Source organism: Mytilus edulis, chromosome 8 (assembly GCF_963676685.1).
Source record: "Mytilus edulis chromosome 8, xbMytEdul2.2, whole genome shotgun sequence".
NCBI lineage: Eukaryota > Metazoa > Mollusca > Bivalvia > Mytilida > Mytilidae > Mytilus > Mytilus edulis.
Genome location: NC_092351.1, coordinates 36,625,463 through 36,644,342, shown reverse-complemented (window position 1 = coordinate 36,644,342; position 18,880 = coordinate 36,625,463). Strand labels below are relative to the sequence as shown.

The window sequence follows — 18,880 nt, the reverse complement described above, 5'->3', positions numbered from 1 at the left end:
CAGTCCAATATTTCGTTAAAAGCAAAAAGGCTCTGTTCTACGTTCCTGTGTTTTTAAACATTATAAATAACTAACAAACACCAACATATATGTAATCCAAAAGATATAAACACAATGGAAGAGCAGATCAAACCATAAAGGACATCAAACAACAAGGAGTAAGAGTTTTGTATGTGGGAGACATATTCGTTAATTAAGAATAACTTTTAAAAATGTTGACAGCAATATTCTTATATTCCTTGTTGTAGCTCAATTTGTATGTTTAGACATCAACACTTTACAGAGTGGTCGCGTTTGGATATGTTGATTCCTTGACTTCTTATGAATTTGGATCTACCATTTTACTATTGGTTTAAATAAACATTAAAAAGCGAATAAGTCAATCTTTGGTATTTATCTCATATACTTTTATATGATAGAGTAATTCTTATAGAATAACACAATTAGACATAAGATTATAGAGAGAAATAGAAATACCAAAGAATATTCAACTTTATTACTAGGGAATACGAACAAAATATAGAGGGAAAACGGAAATTGGAAGCTGATGTCCTCAGTATTACATGCAAGCTACATGTCATCAAAGAATGTCAAAAACTAAATGTATAACTTTACGTAACTATGTCTTCTTTTTTGGATCTTGTAGAGTTATTATAATATATCTAAGGTCACAATTACTTAAGTAAAGGCAACCGTAGTATACCGCTTTTCGAAAGTCATAATTCGATTGAGAGAAAACAAATCCGGGTTACAAACTAAAACCGAGGGAAACACCGTCATTCTTTATATTTTGTATTTTTATTTGTACATTATTCTAGTTCTAAATTTACTTTAAATTTGCCATAGAGTTAATTCTTTCGTTAGAATCATATTCAGTCGCATTTGAATTTGAACGTTCAAAACAATCTGCTTTTATTTTTGCCTTGGACGCTTTAACTAAAAACAACGAATTTCAAGGAATCATAAATGCTTAAATACATTATGAGCTTTAAGACAAAAACTGAACGTAAATATATCAATGTCAAATCAACTGTAGTCCATCTAAACTAAACACTATATGAAAACGCTTTTAGAAGCTATTGATTCGTCGTTTTCAATTCTTTGTCAGGCAATCTGAAATAATTGTAGACGAGAAGGAAACTGAGATCCAGAGACTGAAAAATCAAATAGAGTACGCATAACATACAACTTATTTTCGACAACATTAACAGCCCGTTTTGTTTCGTTTTTTAAACTCATGTCTATTAACTTATTTAATTGAAAAAAGCAAGTCAGTGACAGTCGCTTAAATTAACACGATTTCTTGTGTTTATGGGCGTCTTGCTTACCAAAACATAAGCCTAGCAAAATATATATTCTTTTTATGTTTGAGCACTTATAAAATACATCCGATTTTAATGGAATCGATTGTTGTGGAAGTAAAAAAGAAAAGATAAAAAAAAAGAAAAAAAAGGGCCAAATGTAAGCATGTAATTTTGGAAAATTAGGGACACACTATAGATAGCAAAATAAAACATCACTAGATATGACCAGATTTTATGCTTTATATAGTGTTAACCACTGACCCTTATCCGTGAAAGTTGTTGAAATTGTTAATCAGAATATAAAAATGACGACGTTCTTTAACAACTCGTAAAGGACAAAACATATCGATACTTGAGTCCTTTGGTTTTTTTTTTAACATTCTACGTATCTAACGAACTTTGTCAGAAAACACAGACTTGAATGCTATTTATATTTGTGTAAAAATTGTGGGTTCCCTTAGTCAAAATGAAGGTTAATTCAGAAAGGGTTTTCGAAAGCACCAAATTTATATAAAGTGATAAAATTGAGAATGGAAATGGGGAATGTGTCAAAGAGTCAACAACCCGACCAAATAAAAAACAACAGCAGAGGGTCATCAACAGGTCTTCAATGTAGCGAGAAATTCCCGCACCCGGAGGCGTCCTTCAGCTGGCCCCTAAACAAATATAATCTAGTCCAGTGATAATAGAGGCTCCTGAATTGGGACAGGCGCAAAAATGCGGCGGGGTTAAACATGTTTGTGAGATCTCAACCCTCTCCCTATACCTCTAACCAATGTAGAAAAGTAAACGCATAACAATACGCACATTAAAATTCAATTCAAGAGAAGTCCCAGTCTGATGTCAGAAGATATAACCAAAGAAAATAAACAAAATGACAATAATACATAAATAACAACAGACTGCTAGCAGTTAACTGACATGCCAGCTCCAGACTTCAATTAAACTGACTGAAAGATTATGATTTTATCATATGAACATCAGGCAAAATCCTTCCCGTTAGGGGTTTAGTATCATACCATCATAACATATATGAGAAGAACATAACCCGTGTCATGCCAACAACTGTTTTTAGAATAAATGTGTTTAGTTCCGATGCAAAGACCTTATCAGTGACTCAATATTAACGCCAAAATATGCAATCTTTAATGACTTGACAACAGTATCGTAATTATATCCCTTCTTAATAAGTCTTTTCAAAGGTTTTGTAAGTTTCTGAGGTGAATACTGACACCTTTGTGCTTTATAAAGAATATTTCCATAAAAATTGGATGTGAAATACCTGAACGTATTAGAAGTCTGCATGTCGAGCTATATTTACGAATGATGTCTTTATACCGATGATAAAATTTAGTGAATGTTTTGACTAGTTTGTGATATCGAAAACCCTTGTGTAATAATTTTTCAGTAATACATAAATTTCTCTCGTTAAAATCTAAAACATTGTTACATACACGAGCGAATCGTACAAGTTGAGATATATAAACACCGTAAGATGGTGACAAGGGAACGTCACCATCTAAAACGGATAATTAACGATAGGAAATGAAAAATCATCCCTTTTATCATAAATTTTAGTATTCAGCTTTCCATTAGTGATATAGATATCAAGATCGAGAAAAGGGCAGCGATCACTGTTAGTATTAGCTTTATTTAAAATAAGTTCAACAGGATAAATTTCATTAATATACATACTGAAGTCGTCATTATTGAGAGCCAAAATATCATCCAAATATCTAAAAGTATTATTAAATTTGTTTATCAGATGTTGTTTCGATGGGTCTTTGCTTATTTTTGTCATAAATTGTAACTCATAACAATACAAAAAGTGGTCCGCAATAAGTGGTGCACAGTTAGTCCCCATTGGAATTCCGATAATCTGACGATATACGGAAACCCCAAAGCGAACAAAAATGTTATCTAGTAAAAATTCAAGGGCATATATAGTATCAACGCCTGTCCAATTAACATAGTTTTTTTGTTTATTGCTACTAAAAAATGACCTAAAAGAGTTTGAACATTAATGATGTCTTTTTTTCTATTTTGTGTCGGTATTAAATCCAAATGTTTCGAAAGATGTGCCAAACACGGATAAGGTTACTTCATGTCTTCAGGTTAAAAACGAATTATTGTATTTCAAATACTTTCAACATCTTAAAAACAGTTTTTTCAAAAACATGACCGTCTCTATGATATTGTTTTATTTTTACTGCTGAGTTATTTTCCGTGACGTATCTTTTCATATTTCCAATGTCAATTTCCTTATGTGAAAACAAATTTATACTCAAGATTTGAATGATTCAGATAGTCTTTATTGTATTTAAGTCAATGATAAAACACATGTTGTATTCTATGCTTATTTTAAATGATGAATTATTGTAGAAATCTTCATGGTGAAAAGTCGGATGTTTTGAAACGACTTTGCTTCTTGAAGGACTATGCTATACAATCCAAAGACCAACTACACACTACAACTGATCAGAAACCCAAATTTACTGATGATCAATCAATTTTTGAAGTTCTTGATATCATTCAAACCAATATGACTTATATGCATAAAAATTTGTAAGTATTTATTTGAAATGAAAATTGAAAACAGTTTAAAAATTTTGGCTTTGATATATTGTTTATAGGGGGACACATCATTAGTTGTTATTCACAAGCCAGTACTGATTCGAAATCTTCACATGTATTGATTCTTATACATTCTTAGCATTGATTATTCGGCTTTTAACGTCTGTAATGAAAGTAAATTCAGCGCATCGAACGTCTACAATGTATAAAGTCTTATGTTTAATGTGATTTCATAAAGTTTACGTTCTTGAATACATCGTACATGTATTGTTCGAATGAAGCACATAGACAATTTTAATAAGACACAAATTGCACAGGAAGTCAGCTCTGAAGTAATGTAATTAGCAAACCTTTTTTGTTTTCTTTGGAGAAATCACTGAAAAAAAGAACGATGATTAAACTTCTCGCAGATTTGAAAAAAATAAGCTTAGACATGTTTTTACTTGTGTAAAAACATTGAACAAATACATCAAATATTAAAAATTTAGTTAATGCTTTTTTCAATATCTGAATTTTGATTCCATGATATAAACTTGCATAAAAAAAGAGAGACAATCTTTTATTAATTTACCTATATGTATATATTAACCTCCTATCATATCTTTAAAAAATTCGTGTGCTCTTATACTACTAGTAAAACACGGTTCAACAGGCGAAACTATATTCTCGAAGCATCCTTTTCAGTGTTTTATGAATCCATGATGTATTAAAGGAAACATGACAAGATACAGAAATGACATCACGTTTTTCCTTATAATAAAGCAAATTACAAACTATAGAGAATCTATAGTTATCAATATCAAAGTAATATGACAGTACATAAAATCATAAGCTTCTGGGGTAAAGCACGTATATTCCGTACTTTTCTGTTACATTTTTCTCGAAGGCGATTTCACAAACACTCGTTCCTCTACAAATTATCACAAACTACTGAAATATTATTTCTAACTAGCTTTTCAAGAAAACAACAGTTTTTCAATCGTTACGGTCACTCTAATTATTGCTGCAAGAAATATACTTATGGTAATTACTTCCATTTTTTACGCATAGAAGTAAGCGTGTGCATCAAATTTCGCAAGAGGAGAATACTCAATATCCTAACCTTACGCATTTTTTGATACGTAATGTGTTTGCATGATTATATTATACGGACTTCTTAATTTAGATTTTGTTTTCCTAACATCAATGTCAAAACTTAGGAAGGTGAAATCGTTTTTACACTCAATAAACAGATAGAATCAAAGATAGGTTCATGTAGACTGATAATATATGTCTTTATCTCAATTTACGTAAAACGTGTATTCTTTAATGACATAGAATAGATTAGTATGATAAAAAATTGTTGATACAGAAATAATGGCTTGCCATGTAATTGATCTGATGCCCACAGGTTGTCATTCATTGAACTTTGGTCTATTAAAAATGGACTTGCATGTATTTAACATTTGCATAATTATATCGAATTGAATTTGTTGTATGTACTTTTGATACTGAATCAACAAAATCTAAGATACCATTGCTTATAATTTATGGTGAATCGTACGAAAAAAAACAAGAATCAAAACAAATCAAGTTGCTATGTATATTCTAATTGTGAATCGGGGAGTGTGAAAGGTGTATGCCATTATTTATATGTTAGTATTCCTAATATTCATGTATGATATACCGTTATCTGCATCTAGGTATTCGTGATCTAGTTTTACAATATTTAAAAAAAAAAACATCATTTGAAGAGTACAAAAAAAGGTTAGCAGAAATTAATGGAATTAAAAAATGGTATTAGTGAAACAATAATGTCATGATGTAATGCATAAGGATTATATTTTAATTGTCATCAATATAATAATTAAAGAATAAACTATTTTCTTTTACGTTCTAGAACAATGCTTGAGGACAAAATACATTCAAAGGAAGATACTATAAAAATGCACTGTGAAAAAATAAAGGAATTACAGCAAAAGTCAAATCACTTTGAGAGTGATAAAAACAGAATTTCCGAAGAATTTGAGAAAGTCTGCAAAGAGAGGGATGACTTGAGTAATCGGTAAATATGCCACGTTCAATATCGTTCTTTAGCTTCCATACATGCAGCATAAGTTTTAAGTCAAAACGTTTTACACAAAAGGCTATATTTACAAAATGCCTCCATGCTGGATAGATCATTTAAAAAGTGTTAATGCTTTTTATAGAAAAACATATGTCTGGATTATAATTTTTAAATAATTTACATAGTACACATAACTGTTTTTCATGTTGTTATTTTGAAAACTTAGTACAGACATGTATATGAAAATATAACGCGATGTAGCTATAACACGATGCATTATTTGTGTATATTGTTAAACATAAAAAAGGTATAAAAACTTTCTCAAACGTATTTTACGTTACAGAAGAGTGCTTAAGGACGAAATACTGTCGTCAAAGGAAATTATAAAAACACAGGAAAATTTACAAGAAGTAAATATATTAGAACTACAACAGCATGTACAGCAATTAGAAGCAGATAAAAGCACCCTTTCCGAAAAGTATGAAAGAATCTGCACAGAGATGGAGAACTCTAAAGATGGGTAAATATCCCAAAAAACTATTTTGATTTCAGTGTTTTAACAAAAACTTAATTTGTAAATATAACTGGAAAGTTAAGAATTTAAATTTGATGATTTATATGTCATTTAATTTAAAACACGTATCTTACCGTTAATCTTAAATTTTAAATTTTATTATGCATATGTAGTGCAACGATGTCAATATCTTTTCTAAATAGATACTTTAAATTTTACCATTTTTCATATTGGGAGTAATCAATTAAAACTTCCATATGTTTTAAAAGTATCAAGGTGCAAGTACTCTGAAAGGTTATCAATAGTATTGGTAACTCAAATAAGAAGGATTTTTTAAAGAAAGTGTAAGCTCATAGTAACTGTTCCATACATTTTAAATTTTAGCCCCCTTAATTTGATGGCGTATATATGAGGTCTAAAACGGTTTCAAACGGACTGGCAATGAAAAATTAACAGAAATTGAATATCATAACTCTACGAACAATATATTGTAATGTTAAAGGGACAATAGCTACGATGTATACAATTATCAAGCATGATGTTTTTTGGCTTATTCAATTCTAAATGAAAATCAAACAGTGAATTTATAACTCGCTTTTAGTAGCCAGTTTAGTTCATGTTGTTAAAAATAAGTTAAGAAACATCGTTGATAAATTATTCACTTACAAGATGCATTCCTATACAGATGAAAACTATGATTAACATATATACATTTTTAACCTATTTATTTGAAATCAAACAGACTTAGAAACATCCAATCACATAGTGTTCGCCATCTATTTATATCGATATCTGTGTTTATATCGGGTACTATGAACGTCAGCAGTCTTTGGAGGTCACATCGATGATTAATACGATTTAAATTCACAAGACATATGACACATATTATTGAGTCCAGGCATCATAATTTATTCATTAAAGGCTGGTTTCCAGAAGCAAACTACTCGATTCTTCAATTTAGAAACAGCCGTTAGCCTGAATTATTTATTTATCAACTTTTTATAAGTTTGATAGTTTTTTTTTTTTTTTTTTTTTTTTATCAATGCAAATTATAATTAGCTGAGTATTGAATAAGTGTTATCGGTTTTAAAAAGGATTTGTTTTTACATAAAAAATAATTTCATGACCAGTATAGTTATTACTGACGTTCTGTATATTTAATGTTGTAAAATGCGGAAAATGACTTCATAACTTAAATCAATTTTTTATGGAATATTTTAACGTTACAGTATGGTACATAAAGAGGAAATACGCTCGAAAGAAGAAATTATCAAAACAAATCATGAGACTATAAAGGAATTGCATCAACAGACACAACAGCTAAAAACAGCAAATAATGGAATTTTAGAAAAGTATAATCAAGTCTGCAAGGAAAGGGATGAATTAAAAAATGGGTGAATATACAGTGATTGGATTTATAATATTTGTTTTCGCAAAACATTTTTTTATCACTGTCTTGTAAACAAAATCTGATATATTGTTATTGTTATTTATGATAGCAAGAAATATGAAATGTGTTTGCATGGTTATATTTTTATAATTATACACACACATATATACTTAACTGTTACATTTTTGATAAAATGATTTGTGCGAAAATGTTAATTGCAGCAATTGAGTATATTTGCTCAGATCTGCATCATGTATTTTAACATGATGCAGATCTGAGCAAATATCTGACAGTGACGTTTTGTCATACTGTATATCTTTTTTTGCGTGTGTTTAATTTTTACTTTGTTTGCAAAACGTATAAAAGTTGACTCGCGTAAATTTCTTTATATTTGTGATATATTTTAATAATAATTAAATTTGATAATAATGCATGTCATATCTTTTGACAACACAGAAGTCAGTTACATTTTCGAAAATGGTAATTACCGAAGTAAATGATTGTTGTCATAATCCGAACATTTTGAATTTCGTGTAATAATTGAATTAAAACAAAACACATTTCTATGGTTGATTACACATATATGCTTTCAAAATGTTCTCTTATACTAACACAAACTTATATAAAACTTCATGTTTTGCCATGCAATCGATTATGATGCGAATTTGATGCGACTGTCATACAAGTAGGAGATTTTGCTAGCTATAACACAAGGTTCAATACACCATTCTCTACATAAGAAAATGATTGTACAAAGACAGGAATATTACAGTTGTTATCCATTCGTTCGATGTGTTTGAGGTTTTGATTTTAGGGACTTTCCATTTTTAATTTGAATCAGAGTTCAGTATTTTTTTATTTTACTTTTTTTTTTGATCTATCAGTCATTTACATTTATGTTTTATTTTGCATCTTTAACATTACAATACGGGTTTTCGCGTCTATTTTCCTATTCAGCAAAAATTATACACAGCGAAATATTAACCTGCCCATTTTGTTATCAAATTGCAAAAAAAAAAACGATTTACTGTACTAGTATTTTGAAAAAAAAGTTGAGTATTTTTTTACGATATACAAATTGTTAATAAGTTACATTGATAATTGATTTATATCAATACAAAATACATTTACATTTACAAGCCCAATTTACCAAATTTGCGACAGTTAGGTGATTAATGTGAATTACACATGTACTGATTAAGAAATAGTGACTTTGTGAATTAGACATTTACTTAAAAAGAAACTTTCAATGGGTATAATAGGAGTTGTTTTGGTTTGTCTATAATATGTAAAATAAGCAAATAATTTGATGTACCAATAAGTAAATAAGTTAGTTCTGTGACACTGCTGGGCTAGTTTAGGACAAGGGGTTGGAGCTCAAAAACATGTTTATAGCTTACTGTTTGGTGTGAGTCAAGGCTCCATGTAAAAGACCGTACCGTGACCTATAATGGTTTAATTTTTGTAAATTCTTACGTGGATGAATAATTGTCTCATTGTTACTCTTACCACAGCTTCCTATATCTATTTACAAGAAACAATCGTTTTGTGTTGTTTACTGGTAAGGTGCTTACTAACGTGTAAATTTAAGATTGATTTATTTCGAGCGTCACTGATGAGTCTTTTGTAGACGAAACGCGCGTCTGGTGTATATTCAAAATTTAGTCCTGGTATGTTTAATCGTTTTCTATATTGTACGTTTGAATTCCATTACGGGACATTTTTATAGCTAACTGCTTTGCATATCATCTGCTTAGTGTGCAAGGTCAAATTGTAAGCTATTATTGCTTCAATCTGCTTTATGTTGCCTTTGATAGACAGTTGTCTCAATTGAAATCATACTAAACCATTCGTCTCGTTTTTAAATTTAAAACTAAAAATACACGTTCTAAGAACGTAAGTGTGAGAGACCGTACATTTGCCTTGAATACATTAGATTTACAAAATGCAAATTACAAAATGCCTTTAACATGTTGGATTTTAAAATCTATTGACCGGGTGCAAAATATAGAAATAAGAGTGGGCTTAATTAAAAAAAACCATACGAAATAATTTCGACGGAGGCAATTAAAAAACCACACAACAAGAAAAGGAGAAAGAAGGGTTATATTCAAACAGATAAACATTTAGAAAAAGATAGAATGTATGAAAAATAAGTGCAAAGAGAGTGACAAATATAAAAATTGGTTAATATGCTGTATTTATTGATGGCAGTATTAACATAATTATTCAATCTTCACAACAGCGTTTTTTTATATATCATGCAATAATGTCTACACAAAATTTGATTAATAATCGTTAGTTTAACTGATGATTGGATGGTATAGACATACAAATCAGTACAAAACTATGAAATTCACTGTCGTCCGTTTGCGAGTATCTCAAGTGGAACGCAATTTTTTTTTATTGTGGATGATTTGTAAGAAATAGATATATGAATAAAATACAAATCACTATCTAAATCTAGATTACCTTATATATAATTGTACATTTTTTTATAGTAAATTTTGGTCATGCAGCTCTTTAACTAATTCGGATGTTAATATTCATGGCTGTCAAAAAATTTGGTTGTGGTGATGAAGGTAAATTCAGACAAGCGTTTCGTACGCAAAAATATAAATTGTTGTCTCTATTTTCTTTTGCAGATCAATGTTTGTAGACGAGTTACATTTGAAAGAAGAAAAAATAAAAGCACAAGAAAAAACCATTGGTGAGAAAATACGGGATCTTCAGCAGGAATCACAACAGTTACAAACAGAAAGGGATGAACTTGTAAAAAAATACGAAAAAGTCTGCAAGGAGAGAGACGAGAATATAGATGGGTAAACACGATAATAAGAATATGTTTTTATGCAGACACTGTTTTATATTAGTGTTTTCAGACGAATGTCTATTTCATAATATAGGACTTACCATTTGAGATAATTCTTTATAGTTACCATCGTCAATTGTTTGAATGTCAATCACACAGACAATCTCTCACCTTAAAAACTATCAATCGTAAGCTATTGTTTCTATTGCATGTATCTTTTTTTTGTCAAAAGCATTGCGGGAGACATGATAATGCAGGGCGTCCGTCCGCCCGTCCGGACTGGTTAACGCTCTCACAGGTAAACCTCTTGCCAGATATTAATAAAAACGTATACTATAAGTGAATATTAGCAATATCTCGGACAATTTTTATAATGGTGGCCGATTTTACTTTCTAAAAAGAGTTATGCCCTTGGACATATTAAATTTATTGACTATGGCCTCGTTAACGCTCTCACGGATACACTTTCTTTTTAGGTTAATAAAAACTTATACTAATTGCAATATCTCAAAAAGTTCAATAATGGGTTCGATCTTTTTTCTCATAAGAGTTATGTTCCTGGGATATAATAGATTTTTGGAAAATGGCCTTTGCATTGTACTTTGCATTGCATTGGCGCAAATATATATGTTGTGAGAACTCAATTCAACCCTTATAAAGCCAATGTAGAATAAGCAAACGCAAAACGCGCCTGTTCAATTCAACCTTTGCCATTTGTTTGTCTTTTGTGATTTTCCTAATTTTGATTCGTTTATATAGTTCGGAGTTTAGAATGGCGTTCATTTGCATTGAACTAGTGCGCACTTTTGTTAAGGGTCCAATCCGGATGCGGGATTTTACCGCTGTGTGGAAGTCTGCTGGTGACCTTAAGGTATTTTTAGCTTTTTGATCGGATTGTGTTCTCTTTGCCACGTTCCCCATTTCCATTCTCAATATTACAGGTTAAATTGGGTATTAAACCAAATTAATTGGTCGGAAAACGACAAGGGATGGTATACTGTTATATAGTCTTATTGATAAACTATGAATTATTTACTTCCAATTAAAGCCTTCCATTATGGCAGATACAAAATGAACTGTTTTCCAGATTGCCATTGAACACGATTGTCCTTATATCGTGTACGGTAAACTCATGCTAAAACCTGGATTAAAATGTGTACGCCTGATGCAAATTTAATTTTCTTAAATTTAATCAGGGACGTTCGAATTAAAAAGAATAAAAGGCGCAGTAAAATACGAGTTAAACAGTATTGAAAAGTTAAACACAATACTCTGAAAAGATGTGCCAAAAACTGCTACGGTAATCCATTCATAGGGTAGAAAATTCTTAGAATTTCGAAAAAGTTTAAGCATGGTAAACAGATAAATACATACTGAGAATAAAAAAATCCCAAAACTCGTTGATAACTAAAAGTAAATACGGAATTTAAAAAACGAAAAAAAAAAAAACCCACACTGAAAATGACTAAAAACACACTAAAACTTGTGCTGAAATTTTATCCAACATCCGGTTTTTTTTATGAAATCATTTTATTGTCTGTGGTAACACAAACAAAAAAGTATACCATTTCTTGAAAAAAGTTAAGAAGCCATTTCAATTGAATTTACGTATAAAACTATTCTGCGATTGGTAATAATGATTTAAAGTTGTCTTTATTTATAGTGCATTAGTGAAGAATTAGCAAAATAAAATCCATTTGTTTATAACTCGGGCTTTCAAATGACTATTAGTATTGTGATTTACTTAAAGCGTTACTGTTAATCTGCTTTTGTATAAATTTTAAACGCGTTGGTCAAATCTAAATACAAAATAGCAAACTATTCAGCCAAGGAACTTGTTTATAATTATAAATAACCGCGTGCATATACGCAAAGAATTTGAGCACAAATCTTAGTGTGTTATTTATCGTTCTCATTTAGAAATTTGAAATTAACACTTCAAATATCCTATCAAAATGACAATAAGTTAAACAAACTTATTTTTGTGTCATTTTGGTCTCTTGAAGACAGTTGTCTCATTGACAATCATACCACATCTTCTTTTTTATATTTAATGTATCTGCAGGAACCAGTCTATACAATTGGCATTCGAAAGTATGGAACGTGAATTAAAGGAAAAAGAAACAGAAATGCACGCCAAGTATGTTTTTATCGTATACTGCACTTTAACGGTTGGATAATGTCTAAATTCCATATTGAGTTTAATAACAATAAAGGCAACAGTAATATGCCGCTGTTGAAAAGTCATACTTCCAAAAAGTAAAAATAATTCCGGATAACAAACTAAAACCGAGGTTAACACAATAATTATATAAGGAACAAAACGGAATCAGAAAAATCACTGAACTACAACAAGAGCAAACGCCAAAATACATAAAACAGACTGTTGATAACAACTGCCAATTTTTTTACTTGGTACAAGACATTTTAAGAATCAAATGGTGGGTTTTACCTTGTTTTGGTACCTAGCCAAATCTCCCCCTTATATGGCAATGTTAAAATACCGCTAAAATAACAAAAAATCGTTTGTGACAGGAACACTATACAATCAATCGCAAAATCACTCAGCACAGAGAAATACACTAAAGTTCAATATAATAGCACATAACATCATGTGAACAGCAGAATATCAACGGACACAGCTCCCATGAATTTACGACAGCACATCAGAACGCCAAAAACGAAATATAAACTGCGCGTCACATGAACGGATCAACGTCACAAAAAGTGACTTTTTGGTAAATTTATTCTGATTACAGGTAGCTTTCTAAAAATAAAATAGATTTGTTTATTTACAGACACGCACAGGATCACTGCAATAGATTTGTGTTTGTAATGGTGGTTTTATTTGTATTTTTAATCAAGTCAGTTTTTTAACTAAATCAAAACTATCTTTAAACAAAAACAATCATGTGCATATAATCATTATGTTCACTAGCTTAACAGAACAACACAATATGTTTCATGCCAAATGATATTAATTGTCTTTCTTTTATACACATCATTAAGTAAACTGGAAATGTACAGACAAAATGTTTAAATAAGTGTACACCGACAGACTAGCAAATAAGATGAAAAAAAATATTTGTAATTTATGACACTTTTAGATGTGTTTACAAGCATAAGTTTACCAATTGTGGCATAGATGAAAGAGTTGCCTCACTGGCACTCATACCATATCTTCTTATATCTATATACATCCGATTTTAGAAAAAAATCAATATCAAATAGATTTTTAAAATGATAAATATTTATTTAGGGACCAACAATCTCGACAACAACTGAATGAAAAAGATAGAGATATATCAGACTTAAACCAGATGCTAAATCAACATAAAGAAATGGTATCAGATCAGGAAAAGAAAATTAAAACAATCAAAAAGGAGAGGGATGACTTGCAACTAAGGTACAGTTATAACAATTATTCACACATACCTGATCTACAAATAAAAATAATGTAAAAGGGAAATATTTTAAGAAACAGAAGTTACATTATCCATCGTAATTGTAACTTACATGTAGTTGTAGTACGTGGTATGGAAAATATGTATTAGTGAGTAAATACTAATTTATTACGTAGTTTTATAACCATTTCAATATGATATGATTGTCTGAGCATGCATTCCAGTACATCTAAGTTGTTATTACGAACTATGTTCAACTATTTTTGATGTATCAAAGATTAAACAATAATCCAAACTATTCGTAAATTAAAACCATTTTCTAGGTTTAGAGCAAATGCATCTCTCATATACTGAGTAACTTTGTATAAATGACCGGGAAATAAGATAAAATTCCAAAATGACAAATATATTGTGCGTGGAAAGATAAAATGGACAAACATTTGTGTAAAGAAATAGACCCAGCAGCACGAACACCATTAAAACTAGTGTGCATTAAGGAGCTGAGAAAAGATTAAAAAATATTTTGAATAGCATGATTTGTCCAAATCTTCATTATTCTCTATCATGAATTGAATTCTTGATATAATTCCTAATTAAACAGGATAGTGAATCAACAAAAAAAGCATGATTTCAATTGCCTTTTGAAAATTCACATTTTTCAATGATCGATTGCATACCAATTGTCACATTCTATATTTGAGATTGTACCATTTATTAGTTCAAAATCTTATCAATCAAAATCATCTATCATGTTATGAAAATGATACTAGGAAAACGTAAGCGTAAGCGCAGACGACGTATGACACATATTTAATTGATGATTTGACGTTGTATTTTGTCAGTTTCAATACAATGGAGATACCAATATTGTCTTTTTAAGCTCAGACGACAAATAGCCGTTCAGTGTCTCTTTTAACGCGTCGCCAGTAATAAAATTAACGGTACCAATTTTCTTGCACCAGTTGCGCATTTCGACAATACATTTCTCTTCAGTGATGCTCGTGGCAACTTATTTGCAACCATCGATATGATGCAGTCAAAGCTTTAAAATAAAATAGAGTTATCTCCTTACTACAATAACTGCAGTCCTACCTTCTTTTCCTCGGTTTTTACACAACCGGATCAGAATGATCATCGATTTGTACCTACCATGATCAACTTTATGGATTTTACTGAATAGTTTCCCTTCCTCGGCACCTAAAGCCAAACTAGTTTTTGATGATGTTCGATCTGCTCAGTCTTTTTCAACACACACATTTTTTTCCCATTTACCTGTTTCGTTTACTTATTTTCACGACGACATGCTAGACTGAATACCTAAACTCAATTACCCGGATTTTGAATATTTACTTGATTTGCCACTGGACGTTCAGCAACAATCAATCAATCAATATTAACTTATCTTGTTGAGTTTATTTAAACACATATACTACGTGTGTGAAAATCTTAATGAATAATTAGATAAATTGATAAACACCTTATTTTTGTAAATGCAGTCTCAATTTTTATAAATTCAATAATTCGAGATAATCAAAAATCCATAAATGGCCGGAACCAGTGACATCACCTTTATGTAACAAGTTGATATATTTATAGGAGCCAGTCTATTCAAAAGGTATTTGATGATTACGAACAACGCATTGAAACATACCAGAGGATACAGGCAGAAAAAGAAATAGAATTCCAAAGCAAGTATGTACATGTATTGAGTATTATAAGAATAACATACAAATACAATAAAAGATTATTACTTTTATGAAATAAAAGCTATCTCTACGATGGAGAAAGTTACTAAAAATGATACAAACGAAACATGAAAATAATTTATACAAAAATACGGAATAGACCGACAAATCATGGCGTCCTTCGTCGTCTCTTAACTTTGACAAAAATCTTTAGCTGTGAAATAACTAGGCCAAATAAACCAAACTTGGCCTAAATCGTCCTTAGGGTATTATTTCATGAATGTATTCGATGACCACGCCCAATAAACAAGTGGTCGCCATGGCTCAAAATAGAATATGCCGGTAACTGCAGTTTTGTCCTAAATATCTCTGAAACAAAGACATTTAATTCAAATCTGACATTAGGGATGGGGTAGGGTTGAAATATTCATTAGGTCAATATCTATACGCCCTGATATTTTCAAATGCATCAGACAAAATGTTTTGTTGGGTTGCTGCTACTTAATCGGTAATTTTAAGGAAATTTTGCAGTTTTTGGACATTATTCTGAATATGATAATAGATAGTGATAAATTGTAAAAAGCAAAAATTGGTTTGATCTCCAATTAAGTGAACATGATTAAAATTGTAAACTGACCCCTTAAACAGTTATTGCCCTTTAAATTACATTTTTGTGTAATGACTTACCAAAATTTTCGCCAATGAATCTGCTGTTCAAAATTTAACCAAAATTTGCCTCGGGATGTAGTTAATAAAATTTATTCAATAATCCCGCCAAAGAGCCAAGATGGTGGCCATGGCTAAAATGTTCAACGGATCAAGATCAATATGCCCTGAAGTGTTCGAACGCATCAGACAATCCATTGTTTGGTTGCTGCCTCTAAATCGTTTTTTTGGTGATTGTCTTGTATATTATAATAGATAGAGATAAGCTTAGACAGCAAAATTGTTCTGCAATGTACGATGTACAAATTAGTCAAAAATGATTTAAATTGTCATTTGATCCCATAAGGAGTTATTGCGCTTCAAATTCATTTTTCACAATTTTTCGTAATTTTTTGTAATTTTTTACCCATATCTTCTCCAACGAACGATTGGGCATACTTACATTAAATTGGCCTTAATCATCATTAAAGTATATGTGTTTGAGCTTTTGATTTTGCCATTTGATAAGGGACTTTTAGTTTTGAATTTTCCTCGAAGTTCAGTATTTTTGTGATTTTACTTTTTTTTTATAAAACTATCCGTGGATCCCGCCCATCAACCAAGAAGGCCCTCATGGCCAAACATAGAAATGTAATCTTTTCCAAAAATCTTTTCCTATGAAAATAGGGAGACAAGTTTAACCAAAATTAACCTCAATCATCATTAAGGTATTTAGTTTAAGAATGTGTCACAACAACAGCCGGTTTTAATTATTAAAGATATGATTTATACGAACAATAGAATGCAGTAAGCCATTTATCCCAACTTGAATATAAAAGCTCAAATTTTGACCGATAAAAAGATTACAAGAACGTTTCAGAGAAAACCATATCGCAACATTTATATTCTAAAGGAAATACGCATTAAAAATAAAATATGATTAAAACGACACGATTAACAAGAGCACAAGTTTAGAATTTACCAATATAATAACTAAAGACTACACTTCAAAAATAAAAAATAAATTAACAAAAACAAGCAAGCAAGGATTTTTCTGGAACCAATATAAAAATACGAAAAGTTGCATGAAATTCTCATTAAATGTGGAAGTGTAAGTATGATATTTTTTAGGCAGCAGGGATTTCAACATCACCTTAAACAGAAGGATAATAGCATGTCTGAAATAAACAGGATAGTGAATCAACAAAAAAGCATGATTTCAAATCTAGAAGAAACAATAAAGGGTGTTAGAAAAGAGAAAGATGATTTGCAAACTAGGTAATACAAATGTAATATTAGAAACTTATTTACATCCTTTATCTTTAAGCTACACTCCTACGTCAGTCACGACTTTAGTCTTTTCATTGTCAAATATTATTGAGTTTCTGGTTTACGTGGGAAATTCTACATATTTTTTAGCTATGGTAGTACAGGGTTCAATCGCAACATTTCCAGGTTTTTATATATGCAAATCAAATTATGTACCTAATCAGAAATTAACAAATGTTTATCAAATTTCTGTTCAAGAATACGTGACAAGATATAACGAAAAAAGAACAATGAAATTTAATCCATTTCTGAAGTCACTAAAACGAAAAATAGACGATTGAATAGGCATTAAAAATGATATACAATTGTATTCCAAGAAATGTGTACATATAATATATACATATATACCAGAAGCTGATTACTGATCTGGGTAATCATTTGGAGATATTACAGGATATTTCTTATTGTGTTCCTTTTTCCTGGTATCAGTTTGCAATACAAACGATAGATGCATGTTGAGTTGATGTCTGAACAATTTAATGACAGACAAATGACAGAAAATTTAAGGTTTTAGAGATTAATTGAAACGCAATCAGTAGCTTTATAGACGAATGTTCACATCACGGCCAACATCTGTTCCAACTTAAGGATTCTATCTTATGATGTTGAATTCATAACTTATAAAATTTAAGGACGCAATCACAGGTAATATAATATTTGTTTCACAGACGAAGATGGATACATTGCAATGATCTTAATCCCGACGATAAAAGTCAGTAAGAACAGGACTTTACGACTAAAGAAATGATTTCTGTTTCCCATTAGTAAATTTTCAATTTCTTCGTAGCAACATCTATAAGCGCCAGCATATTGCGTATATTTCTCCCATTCGAAATGCTACACTTTTCTACCATGATTGCATAGATTGGATATTGCTATTATCCAGGAAGTTATGTTCCAATGAGTGTGTTGAAGGAAGTTGAAATCATAACTTCGAAAATTTTAGGAACGCCATCACCAGCTGTAAAATAGTTGTTTTACAGACGAAGGAGAATGTTTTGCAATGATCTCTTTTCATATAAGGAGATACCAATAGATAAGACTAACACTGAATTTATACATTAATTAAAAACAAAAAAAACAGGCTCCAAATATAGAGCAGGATCGGATTCATTTTTTTCGTATCCGAGATCATCCCCGATTTTTGCGGCGTTATTGTTGATTGATAATATTTGA

The 18,880-nt window shown here is 30.6% G+C and overlaps 2 protein-coding genes across 3 annotated transcripts in view; one reads left to right on the top strand and one right to left on the bottom strand.

Moving 5' to 3' along the window:
• The window catches only part of LOC139486786 (ragulator complex protein LAMTOR1-like), a 513,831-nt gene that overhangs the window by 78,761 nt on the left and 416,190 nt on the right, over positions 1–18,880 (bottom strand). The gene's annotated exons all lie outside the window — the stretch shown is intronic.
• LOC139485479 (golgin subfamily A member 6-like protein 22) overlaps positions 1–18,880 on the top strand; it is a 40,869-nt gene that overhangs the window by 11,361 nt on the left and 10,628 nt on the right. The window contains exons 5-13 of the mRNA XM_071269990.1: positions 1,109–1,171; positions 5,758–5,922; positions 6,269–6,445; positions 7,669–7,833; positions 10,475–10,651; positions 12,707–12,781; positions 13,901–14,047; positions 15,642–15,737; positions 17,507–17,653. Coding sequence (XP_071126091.1) covers positions 1,109–1,171; positions 5,758–5,922; positions 6,269–6,445; positions 7,669–7,833; positions 10,475–10,651; positions 12,707–12,781; positions 13,901–14,047; positions 15,642–15,737; positions 17,507–17,653 — 1,212 coding nt within the window. The remainder of the gene's footprint in view (positions 1–1,108; positions 1,172–5,757; positions 5,923–6,268; positions 6,446–7,668; positions 7,834–10,474; positions 10,652–12,706; positions 12,782–13,900; positions 14,048–15,641; positions 15,738–17,506; positions 17,654–18,880) is intronic.